We start from the raw sequence: 12,575 nt of genomic DNA on the forward strand, positions 1-12,575 counted from the left end.
CCAGGGGTAAAATAGGTTCTCCAAAGCCCGGAGAGGGGAAGATGCTCCAGTTCAGGGTTTTCAAAGGCAAAGAGTAGAATGTAACGAAAAGTAGATGAAAATGTGGATTTTTAAAATTTCATCTATAGTAAGTGGTTAACTCAGCCCCTAAAAGATGGCAGGGTTCTTGTTCAACTCAGTAATTCCTGCATTTCCTCAAGGACACAAGATGGCTGCTACAGCTCCAAACATTGCATCCTCACATGACAATGTTCAAAGACAGGAAGGAAGGGGTGTTTTCTTTCCTGGGCCTCTTATAAAAATAAGAATGAAAAATCTGGTCCCTTGGTTCCTCAGATTTCACCTTGAGTCTCAGCTGGCTGAAACTGAGTTACCTGCCTGTGCCCTCGCCACGAGAGAGGCTGGATCTGCAGTATGTGGTACCTCCTCCTGTACTGAGGGAGGCTGCCTCCACCAGGACAGCGCCTGGGGACTGCAGGTGGGGCCACACCCACGCTCTTCTTAACCCTTGTCTCTCTGGCTGTGTCTGCAGGTCAGAAGGCCCCCAGCTCCCAACACCCCCAAGAGCCAGCCCAGAGCCAGGAGACAGGAGTGACAACTTTGAGGATGGTGGGACCAGAGACGCAGACGCTGCCCCGAAGGGAGCCTGGTCGTCGGACAGCAGCTCCGGGAGCAGAGCCCTGGATGAAGGTTTGGCCCTGCGTGCTGGCTGCACCCCGGCCCCGCGCCCAGGGACTGTCTGTTTGGCCTCCACATGGAAGCTGCTCCCCTTACTGCTCAGGCTGGGCTCCCGGCCCCTGGGCCCTCCTCCCGGGCCCTCCTCCCGAGCCCTCCTCCCGGGCCCTCCTCCCGGGCCCTCCTCCCGGGCCCTCCTCCTGGGCGTGTTTTCTTAGGAACGCTGATCTCAAGGATCTGGTGGGCATGGCACCACCAGGAGGTACCCAGCTGGCTCTGCCAGGGACAGGTTCTGTGACTCCGGCACTGACAGCCATACTCAACACCCAGCTCCTGCCCCGGCCTGGGACAACTGAGCTATGCTATGATTGGGACAAGCAAAGACATGTGGGGTGGGCGTCGTGGCCAAGCAGGTTAAGCCTTAGCTTGGGACCCCACACCCCATAGCAGAGCGCCTGGGGCCGAGTCCCACCTCAGATGATGACCAAGTCCTCGGGGTCCTGTCACCCCCAGGGGACACCTGGTGAGGGTTCCAGGCTCCTGGCTTCAGCCTGGGCCAGCCCTGGCTAATGTGGGCATTTGGGGAGCCAACCACTGGATGGAAGTTCTCTCTCTCTCTGCTCTACCTTTGAAATAAAAAGACCTTTAAAAATTAATAATAACCACACACACAGGCACAGCACCAGGAAATTTCCAGAAGATGAACCAAAAAGATCAGTATTGGAAACACATTCACACAATCAACAAGTCACGAAACACGGAGCTGGCACTGTAGCGTAGTGAGTTAAGCTGCTGCCTGCAACACCAGCATTCCATTAAGAGCGCTGGCTTATCCCATCTGGGCACCGGTTCAAGTCCTGGCTGCTCCACTTCCAATCCAGCTCCTGCTAATGTACCTGGGAAAGCAGTGGAAGACGGCCCAGGTGCTTGAGCCCCTGCACCCATGTGGGAGACCCAAATGGAATTTCAGGCTCCAGGCTTTGGCCTGGCCCAGCTGTGGCAGCTGCAGCCATCTGGGCAGTGAACCAGCAGGGGGATGATCTCTCCACCCTGCCTTTCAAAACGAGAAAACTGGTGCCATCCTCCCTGCACCCTGTGCAAGACCCCAGGGAGCAACGCTGACCAGCCAGCGTCACGGCTGGACCAGTGACGTGGGGGTGGGCACAGCCCTGGCCTTCCTGGGCAGCCTTGCCTTGCACGGGGACTGTGCAGCAGCCATCCAGAGGAGAGGAGAGGCCCAGGGGCCTGCCCTCTGCCGTCGCCGCCTTGTTCCCGGTGCTGCCCGGCTCCCTCCCTCTGCCCCGTGTCCCTCAGCCTGTGTTTCTCCAACAGTGGGTGAGCAGCTGTTCCGCTCCGTGGAGGGCCAGGCTGCCTCGGACGAGGAAGAAGAGGAGGAGGAGGAGGAGGAGAAGTGGCGGGAAACGCAGAAGCCCCCAGCGGCCGAGGCCCTGCTGGCTCGGCCCTCCAGCTGCGGCAGTGGGTGAGCGTGGGACCCACGCCGTGCCCTAGGCCCCTCCAAACAGTGATGGGGCTTCAACTCGGGAGGCTCGTTGTCCGGGTTCAAGCCAGGTCTAGTCACCTCCCAGCCCCTCTAAGGCTCTGTCCCCTTGGCCGGAATGAGACAAGGTCACCCCTGTCCCGTGCAGGACCAACAAGATGACCTTGGGGGTGGCTCTAATCCCCATTGCTTTTCTCTCACTCCCTTGACCACTGCTCCCAGACCCCAGTGTCCTTCTCGGCCTGTGCCCTGACCCCGTGTCCATGCAGCACGCTGTCCCCAGCCGCTCTAGTCACTGGCCCAATCCTCACCGCGCCCCCAGTGTGGAGCAAGGATGAGCCAGGATGCCGGGGGTCTTGCCTGGTGTCTCTGAGCACCAGGCACATTTGAGGAAAACAGCCATCAAACAGCCCAGTGGGGCCCTCCTGCCCTGTCCCCTGTTCGGTGCCATGCCGGCTCTGGTTTCAGGAGACAGGCCGTCGGGAGGCGGGGCTGCAGTGCCCCCCCCACCCCACCCCACGCTCTGCTCTGCCGCAGGTGTGATGACCAGACGGCCAAGAAGCTCACGACCTACTGCAGCCACCTGGGCGCTGCCGACTGCACCTGTGTCCCGGGGGCGCTGGAGGCCCACGTCGCCAGGCCGGGGACCCAGGGCTGCGGCGGGAAGGCCCTGGGGACGCCGGCGGAGGAGGTCGGTAGAGCCCCCAGGACCTGGGGGAGCACAGCCGAGTCCTGTGTCCTGGTCACAGACAAGGAAACCAAGACACAGATGTGATTTCCTTTGATTCCAATTTTTTAAAAAACTTTTTAAAAATTTATTCGAAAGGCCAAGACAGAAATAGAAAAGAAAAGGTTGTCTATCTGCTGGTTTACCCCTCTAAACGCCCACAACAGCTGGGGCTGGAACCGGCTGAAGCCAGGAGCCAGGAGCTCCATGGGTGCCCCGGATCCAAGTACCTGGTCTGCCTCCCAGGGTGTGAGCGCATGTACAGGCAGACGCATCAGAAGCAGAGCAGGGACTCAAAGCCAGAGGCGCCAACACAGGACGCAGGCATCCCCAGCAGCATCTTGGTCCCGCACTTGATTTACAGTTACTGAAAAATCTCAGGGTTGCAAGTTACAAGAGCCCGTCTCAGATGGTATCTCAGAATGCAATACAGGAGTTTACTGGAATGTGGAGCTGAGGATGGGGGTCGTAGGAGCTTCAGGCACAGCTGGATCCAGGATCCTGCACTAGATTGTCCCCACCAGTCTGCTCTGTGTCTCTCTAGTGCTGGCCTCGCTTTCCCCTACTCCACATGGTGCGGGAAGGGCAGGCGGGGCCGCAGACAGCACAGGGCTTCCAGGTAAGAAACCCCAGAGGGAGACTGAGCCTCCCCCCCTTCCCTCTCAGGGAGGAAGTGCAGTTGGCCCGGCCTGGGGGTGGGGTCTGGGACTGGCATCTCCATCCCTGCAGAACAAGCGGGGGAGGGGCGCCCAGCCGTCTGCGCCTCAGTAAGGGCCCTGGACAGCCGCCCGCCAGTCTCCTCCTCGTCCCTTGGTAACCTCTCTGTTCCACAGCAGCCAGAGGTGCCGTGAGGCTGAAAGTCGCTTCACGGAGCCCGAGCCCACAGCACTTTCGCAAGCTACGATTTTGATACAACACAGCTTTATGTTCCTACATCTGAAATGCTCATTTTGTCCTGTTTATGTGCATCTGAGGGGTCCATGCAGTCCTGGCTCCTTACATAATCATTTAAAATGATGGTGGCTGACAGGTACAACGCGCCAAAGGAGCACCAGGCACGGACATGCTGTGTCCCCCCCGCCCCGGGTTGGGGAGGGCATTTGGCACAGGGGTTAAAGACGCCACTGGGGACACCCAGATCCCACATCCACGCGCCTGGTTCCACTCCCGGCTCCCCTACTTCTGCTCAGGCTTCCTGTGGCCTGTGAGCATGGGCCAGGGTCCGGGTCCCAGCAGGGGGGTGCAGTGGGGGAGCACTCGGCCCTCTCCCCGCAGGCAGAGCTGCAGCGCAGGGTGGAGGAGAGTGAGCACCTGAGGCTGGAGCTGCAGATGGTGGAGACGGAGCGGGTGCGGCTGGCCCTGCTGGAGGAGAAGCTGGTGGACGTGCTGCAGCTGCTGCAGAGGCTCCGGGACCTGGTAGGCGCCCGGGAGCCGGCACACGCGGTGATGAGGCCAGGCGCTCCTGCGTGGAAGCCTGGCCTATGTTGGGTACCGGGCTCGGGGCTCTCCTCACACTCGGCAAGTGTTGTCCTATTTCACAGATGCAATGGTGGAGGCTCAGAAGAGCCAACTAACCAAAGGGCGGGAGCCTCCCTAAGTCATCTTATGAAACTAATGTAACTAGAATCTCAAAACTGGAGGAGCGTAAATACAAGAAGGGGTAATTATACCCTAACACCACATTTAGACATGGGAAATTAAAAATGCAATACCGGTAAATAAAATCCTAGCAAATCAGACGTGGCAGTGATTGAAGAAATGTAGCATGCCCCCGTTGGATTTATCCAAGGAATTCAAGGATGATGGCCACGTCAAAATGTGTCACCATAACTAATACGGCACAAGGCAGGTTAAAGGAGAAAAGCCACACGATCATCCCATTAGATCAACGATACTCTGTGTGCTTCTATTTTTGAAGCGTTTGGCAAATTCAAACCAAGAGGGACCCTCCTTAGACAAGGGGTCTCCACCAAACACAGGCAAACCTCACCCCCCTCGCTGAATGGCTGGGAGAATCCTTCTGAAATGAGGCTCGAGCTGAGGACGCCAGCTTCCATGTGAACTAGAGGTGCCGGCCAGGGCAGCGAGTCCAGAATGGACGGGCGGCCGGCTTAGAAAGAAAGAAGCAAACCTCTTACACTCTGGGGTCACATTCCTCTACACTCCCTAAGAGCAGAGAGGCAAAGCGCTGGCATTCCTTGGCGAGGTGGCCGAGAAAAAAACCCACAACACAGAAATCACCAGCAAACCATTTGAAAAAGAAAAGATATAAATGAATGAATGAATGAATGAATGTAAGAGGCTGGTTAAGTTATCCAGGATCATTCACCCAGTATGGGGTGGAAGCAGGATGGGCACCCAGGTCGGCAGGGCTCCGAGGGGGCCCCTCCCTGTGCATCAGGCCCCCGGCCTGGGACTCCGCAGGCCACACAGCCTGGGCGAGCAGCCGGGGCACATGGCCTGTTCTTCCCCAGCACAGCTGGGAGCCTTGGTCAAGTGGTGCATAATGAAATAAACACCATATACACCAAATGAGCCAACCACGCTTAAACACACCCCTTTAGCCATGGCTGCCTCCCAGGTGCCCCCAGGGCCGGAAGCCCTTCAACATGGTCCACCCTAAAATACAGTCCCCCCACCCCGGCACATTGGAAATTGGTTCCAGGACCCCCTGCAGATCCCAAATGCTGAAGACACCAAGTCCCTTATATAAAAGGGCATCACACTTGCTTGTAAGCGACACACATCCTTCCCTTTGTTTGACATCATCTCTAGCAAGCTTACGATACTTACAACAATGTCAACGCTATGGAAGTGGTCGTTAGGCCTCATTGTTTAGGAAATGGTGGCAAAATAGAAGTCTGTACGTGGTCAGGACAGAGGCAGGGTTTCCCCCCTCCCCTAAATACTTCTCACCTGTGCTGGATGAATCCTTGGGTGCAGAACCCGCTGAGTGCCTGTGACCTTTGACAGGCAATGCACACAACACCTTGCACCCACCAAGTGGCTCTGAGAAGCCCATTGTGGCCAGCCTGGGGTAGGGGGCCAGGAAGAGATGGAAAGGGGCCTGATCAGTTGCCAGGGGGCTGCACAAAAGCCCCTGGAGCCCACCAGGTCCCACCCATCAGATCCAGCAATCACCGTCTGACCCAGCCCTGCCTTCGTTTCTTTTTCAGAACATATCAAAAAGGGCCCTGGGGAAGACACTGCTGAGTGCCCTGGATGCCTGCAGGGACCCCGCCCAAGGTAGGGGAGCACCCTGGGTTTCAGAGCTTGAATTTGGCTGGGAGGCAGGCTCTCGGGGTGAGGGCGTGGTGTCCTGACCAGGAAACCCCAGCACTCACTGTCCTCAGAGTGTGGTCTACAGAGTGACCTCCTTGTCCACCCTGAACACTGCAGAGGGCGTGGCCCTGCTCCGGCTTCCGGCAGGTGGAAGTGCAGGAAGCCATGCTACAAAGAAGCCAGCAGGGTCAAACCCAGGCGAGGACATGGCCAGGGCCTGGGAGTGGCCACTCCGGGGCTCAGTGCAGCCCAGCAGGGGAACATCTCCAGTGTTTCCATCCCCCTGGGTCCTTACAACAGCCCTGTAAGGAAGGGGCTGTTATCCCCACTCCACAGATGCAGAGACTGAGGCACAGAGGGCCTAGTGCTGGCAGCATGTTAGCCCTGCAGCCCCCGTGGTCTAGAGGGTGGGGAACACGCAGCCCGTGGGCTGTGCAGGCCCATGACGTCATCTGCTCTGGCCCTGCCAAGGCAACTGCCAGCAGGACTTGAACCTCAATTAATCTACAGCAGGCTGATTTTTCAGTCTGAGCGTTGTATATGGCCCACAATGCCATTATAAACACAGAGATGGCCTTTGGCAGGACAAGAGGGTTCCTAGCACAGCCGGGAGGAGCAGAGCCTGCTCGGCTCACCAGGGTGACAGGCCGGCGGGGATCGGGGATGTGCAGGGCCCTGGCATCAAGGAGGAGAGGGGGAATGACCTGCTAGAAGTCCCTGCTTGGAGGTCCTCAATGAGATGGGGACACATGGGGCAGCTGGCCGGGCAGGGAGCAGCTCTGTGGACCAGCGTGAGCAGACTGACTGTGCCCTCTGCCCACTGCCTCCCTCTAGAGGGAAGATCTGGCCCCTCAGCCACCCTGGACGCCCTGCACCAAGCCTTGGCCAGCTGCCAGCTCTTGCGGAGACAGCCCCCAGCCCCAGCCCCCGCAACTCCTGTGCTCCCCAATCCTCTCCTCATCTCCTGCTGAGGCCACTGGCCCTGCTGTACCACCATCAGACCAGCCTCCATGGTCAGCTGACCACAGTCAGACTGCCCCCAAGACCAGCCTGACCTCCGCCGTCAGACCACCACCACGTCACCTGAACTCAGGAGGCCCCGTATTCTTGCCACCAACATCCACGCCAGAAGCCGGCGGCTGCTGGCTCAGCCTGCTGCCCAGAGGTGCCCGCCTTGCCGCCCAGCCTGGCTTGGAATCTCTTCCCTCAGGTCCCAGGATCTCCTCTCTCCAGCACTGTCCTGTCCCTTGCACCAGCGTGTTGCTGTAAGGGAGGCCTAGCCCAACCTTGGGGACACATCTGACCCCCGGGAAAAACCGGTGGAATTCCAAGGAGGGAGTGATCACGGTGGGCTGCCTGGTGGAAGCTGGCCTTGAGCTAGCTCCAGAAGACAAGCAGGGCCAAGAGAGGGGAAGGAAGAGATTGAATCTAAGGAACAGCAAGAGCAAAAGTGTGATCTCAGCAAACCGCGCCCCCACCCCTGCTAATACAGTGCCCAGGGCCCCTCTTTCCTGAACACGCCTCTCATCTAAAATCGCACAGGACAGGAAGCTGTGTGTGACACCAGTGCTAACCTGAGGCAAGATAAGACGAGCCCCATCAAGAGGGGTTTGTCTGAGCCAGGAGTGTGAGTGCACTACATGGGTACAGCTGGGAAAGGGGGACACCCAGTCCGCGAGGTCTGCGCCATGAGGAAGGGGCAGGGGCAGGCCATGGGGGCTTCAGTGGCAAGTGAGGATCCCAGAGTTGATTTCACAGGCAACAGGGAGCCACTGAAGGCTTGCAGCAGGCACTGGAGACAGGGGGAGGAGTGAAGGGGCAGCCACAGAAGTGTGGGTGCAAAGGACCAAGGCGTAGCCTAGTCAACTGCAGAAAATCAAAGATAAAACATCCCGAAAGATGCCAGAGGGGAAAATAAGCCCTTAAAGGGGGAGGAACCACATCAGAATCGCATCCAACTCACCCACAGAAACTGTGCAAACACCAAGAGACAGACAAAGCCACACCAACCTACAATTCTATATCCTAGGAAATCACCCTTCAAACGTGAAGAGGAAATAAAGACTTTCTCACATAAACAGATAAGTAGGAAACTGCTTGCGTGAAATTCAAAACAAGTCCTTCAGAGAGAAGGAAAATTACACGAGGTAAAAAACTCAGACCCTCATAAAGAAAGGGAGATCGTTAAAAAAGGAACAAGTGAAGGTAAAATAAACTTTTAGTTTTCTTATTTCTTACTGGATCCAACAGCCAGTAGCTTGTTCAAAACACGAACAGCGGCAGCACGTGTGCTGATCATGGTTTCCGTGTAGGGGAGAGGAGCCCCAGTAGTGCCATGAGGGCTGAGAGGGAGTTCAGACTGGTATGTTATTTAAGGTACTCAAACCGGCCGAGAAGCAGTATAGGGCTATTTGTAAGTGGGTTAGTTGTAAAAGTATGTTGCAAACGTTAGGGCAACCACTAAAAAAAAAAAAAAGTTTTAAAAATAAATAATTGATAACACTAAGAAAGGGGAGAAAATGGAATCATTTAAAATGCTTGGTTAAAGCCACAAAAGGCACAAGAAGAGAGAAAGACAAAAACAGGACAATAAAGGCAACGAACAGCAAACAGCAATAAACATGGCAGATGTTAACCCAGGAGATCAAGAGTCCCTTTGAACGTCAATGTTTTAGATACACCGAAGACAAGACAAAGATCGTCAGAGTGCATCACCCAGAGTGCATCATGGGTGAGCTCAGTTGTCCGACTGTAGGCCAACTGTAGCAGCAGCCACGTGACCTGCAGACCAAGCAGGCTGCAGGACGAGGGCTATGAGCAGGGTTGACAAGGGGTCACTTTCCTAAGGCAACACAACAGTGTGCACCGACAACAGCGTGGCACAGAAAGCGAGGCAGAAACTGACAGTGCTGCAGAGAGAAACCAGACAGGTGCACCTGGAGACTGCAACTCCCCTCAGGAAGGAGAGTGACACTCCAAGACGCCATCTGCCAACTGGTGGACCCCATCGCCTGTCTCATGCGACTGCCGCATGACCACCAACACAGACCAATGTCCTCACTACAAAACCACCAACCAAGTATAAAAGAATGGGAATTGGGGCTGCCGCCTGCAGTACCGGGATCCCATATGGGCGCTGGTTCAAGTCCCAGCTGCTCCATGTCCAATCCAGTTCTCTGCTGTGGCCTGGGAGAACAGCGGAAGATGGTCCAAGTCCTTGGGCCCCAGCATCCGCACGGGAGACTAGGAGGAAGCTCCTGGCTCCTGGCTTCGGATTGACCCAACTCCAGCCATTGCAGCCATTTGGGGAGTAAACCAACAGATGGAAGACTTTTCTCTCTCTCTCTCTCTGCCTCTGCTTCTCTGTAACTCTGCCTTTGAAAGAAATAAATAAATAAATCTTAAGGTGGGGAAAAAAAAAAAGAATGGGTGTTATACGGTGTTCCCAGATGGCAATGAGATTAAACTGGAAATGAGTAACCCAAAGATGGCTGGAAAATCCCCCAAATACTTGGAGTTTAAGCAGCACACGTCTAAGCGATACATGGTTCAACAAAGAAATCTCAAGAGAAATGTTAAAATACTTTGAACTAAATGAAAATACAGTGTATAAAACTTGTGTGAAATCCCAAAAGAAGACTTAGAGGGAAATCCATAGCGTTGAATGCATGTATTTAAAAAGAAAAACAGCTCTAAAATCAATCATCTCGGCTTTCATCTCAGGAAATTATAAAAAGAAGAGGAAATTTTAACTCCAAAGCACATGAGAAGAAATCAAAATTAAAGCAGAAATCAATAACATCGAACACGGGAACCAAGGAGAGAAAAATCAACAAATCCAAAATCTGATTCTTTGAGAAGATCAATAGAATTATTTCCACCCAGCATAATTAAAGAAATCACAAATTATTAATATCAGAAATGAAAGAGGACATTACTACCTGTACCACGGACATCAAAAGGGTATCACCACAAAAGTGATCCATTTCTTGAAAGACGGAATCTGCCAGAACCCATTCAAGAAGAAACACACAGCCACGAGAGGTCAACGTGCGTCCTGGGGAGAGCTGGGCCCGGTCCAGAGGAGGGCAGTCAAGAGTCACACAGATTCTCCCAGTGCATCTGAAAGTCACGTTTACCCTTCAGTCAGTTAAGTGTAAATAGCACTGTGTGTAAAAAAGTGTACATACCTTAACCACCTATTACTTAAACACATTACGGCTAAAACGTGCCAGTGATCATCCGAGCCTCCAGCAAGTCATCACGTCGCAACACTGACAGCTGGTGACGGATCAGGTGGCTGAAGGCTGGGGTGGCTGTGGCCACTTGTTCAGATGAGATGACAATACACTTTGCCACATCAACCTGCCCTTTTTCTCAAGAGTGATTTCTTTGTAGCACTGGCTTGTTGTTGTTTCCATATTTTTGTCTTTGTATGTTTGTTTGTTTTTGAATGGCAGGCAGACAGAAAATGAGATCTTCTATCCAGGAGTTCACTCCCCAAAAGCCCTCAGCAGCCAAGGCTGAGCCAGGCCAAAGCCAGGAGCCCAAGTCTTTTTTTTTTTTTTAAAGGTAGAGTTACAGAGATAGAGAGAGAGGGAGAGACAAAGAGAGATCTTCCATCCTCTGGTTCACTCCCCAAGTGGCTGCAATGGCCAGAGCTGGGCCTGTCTGAAGCCAGGAGCTTCTTCTGGGTCTCCCACATGGGTGCAGGAGTCCAAGCACTTGGGCCATCTTCTGCTGCTTTCCCAGGTGCATAAGCAGAGAGCAGGATTGAAAGTGGAGCAGCCAGGACTCAAACCAGCACCCATATGGGATGCCAGAATGGCAGGTAGCGGCTTTACCCACCCCAATGAACCTGGACCCTGCCTCTTAAAGTCTCCACACTGGGGACCAAGTCTCCAACACAGGAACCCTCAGGGACACACCGCATCCACGGCATGGAACAGCTTAACTCCTTTGTTGCCTTTTTATTTTAGATTTATTTTTCTTTATTTATATTTCCTTTATTTGAAAGGCAGAGAGTTACAGAGGGAGAGAAAGAGCCAGAACCAGAGCCAAAGCCAGAGCCAGAGCCAAAGAGATCTTTAATCTACTGGTTCACTCCACAAACAGCTACAACAGCCAGGGATGAGCCAGTCTGAAGCAGAAGCCAGGAGCTTCTTCTGGGGCTCCCACATAGATGCAGGGGTCCAAACACTTGGGCCATCTTCTGCTGCTTTTCCAGGTGCATTAGCAGGGAGCTGGATCAGAAGTGGAGCAGCCAAGTCTCAGGCCGTTGTCCGTGTGGGATGTCAGTGTCGCAATGGCAATCTCTTCCACTATGCCACTGCGGCAGCCCCCTTTGTCATCATCTCAACACCGTTCACAGCATCTAGATTCTATCTCAATAAACCACTCTGCTCTGTGTGCCCATGAGAAGCAACTCTTCACCCAGTACAGCTTTATCCTGAGCCCACAGCGGTTCAGGTGTGTGGCCAAACTCCACGTCTCAGTGAAGTTCTCTTACTGTTCCAACACACCTGCCGTCACCTCCTCCCTGGTCATCAACGAGAGCTGAATCCACTTCTTCCAAATTTCCATTCCTGGTAGTATTCTGACCTCCTCCCACAAAGCACATGTATTCTACAAGGCATCTAGAGTGGTGACTCCTTTCTAGAAGTTCTTCAACTTACCTTCCCTATATCCATCAGAGGACCCATACTCTAAGCAGCCAAGTCTTAGGAAACTGATTTCCGCAGTAATAAGATCGACTGGGTAACACTTGATGCCTGGGCTGCAGAATGGATGCTGTGTTGGCAGGCGTGAGAACACCGCGTCTCATCGCAGCCCACGGGGTGACCAGATCCACGGGCAGTGAGCAGCGACAGTCTGGAAAGAATCTCCTTCTCTGGGCGCAGGCTTATAGCGTTCAACAAGCCGCCGCGTGAGCAGATGCACCGTCGTCCAGGCCCCGCTCCATTCAGAGTGCAGGCAGCACACCCCTCGCTCGCTGCTCCGGGTCCCAGGATTTTCCAAGCAGTGAATGTGGCTCCAGCTTACTGTTGCCAGCTGCACTGGCCCCAGATGGGAGAATCAGCCTGGCCTTCGAAGCTCGGAAGCTTTGAATCCAGCGCTGAGTTTTCCTCTCCGGCTGTGGAAGCCTGCTCTGCCCGCATTGAGTATCTGACGCTCACTGAAGCCTGCTTTGTCCAGTCTCAGGGCCAGGTCTGCCCCGCCCCCCCGGCACGGCTCCCCTCGCCCTTCCATGCTGTGATGGCGGCTTTGTTCCTTAAACCTCGTGAGCCAACCTCTGCTAGCCTCAAACTTGGCTTCTGCAGGGTCCTCACCTCTGGGCCGTCACAGAATTGCAGAGTTAGGGCCCTGTTCCACATGGGGCTGGATCCTCACCTC

At 54.6% G+C, this 12,575-nt stretch overlaps 1 protein-coding gene across 1 annotated transcript in view; it reads left to right on the forward strand.

Annotated features, from left to right (window-relative positions):
* The window catches only part of EFCC1 (EF-hand and coiled-coil domain containing 1), a 35,889-nt gene extending 27,473 nt beyond the window's left edge, over positions 1-8,416 (forward strand). The window contains exons 3-8 of the mRNA XM_062200548.1: positions 533-690; positions 2,008-2,155; positions 2,711-2,864; positions 4,176-4,316; positions 6,077-6,146; positions 7,017-8,416. Of these exons, the coding sequence (XP_062056532.1) occupies positions 533-690; positions 2,008-2,155; positions 2,711-2,864; positions 4,176-4,316; positions 6,077-6,146; positions 7,017-7,153 (808 nt within the window). The 3' untranslated portion in view covers positions 7,154-8,416. The remainder of the gene's footprint in view (positions 1-532; positions 691-2,007; positions 2,156-2,710; positions 2,865-4,175; positions 4,317-6,076; positions 6,147-7,016) is intronic.
* The last annotated feature ends 4,159 nt before the right edge of the window (positions 8,417-12,575 follow it).

The sequence above is a fragment of the Lepus europaeus genome, chromosome 9 (assembly GCF_033115175.1).
Source record: "Lepus europaeus isolate LE1 chromosome 9, mLepTim1.pri, whole genome shotgun sequence".
Lineage (NCBI taxonomy): Eukaryota > Metazoa > Chordata > Mammalia > Lagomorpha > Leporidae > Lepus > Lepus europaeus.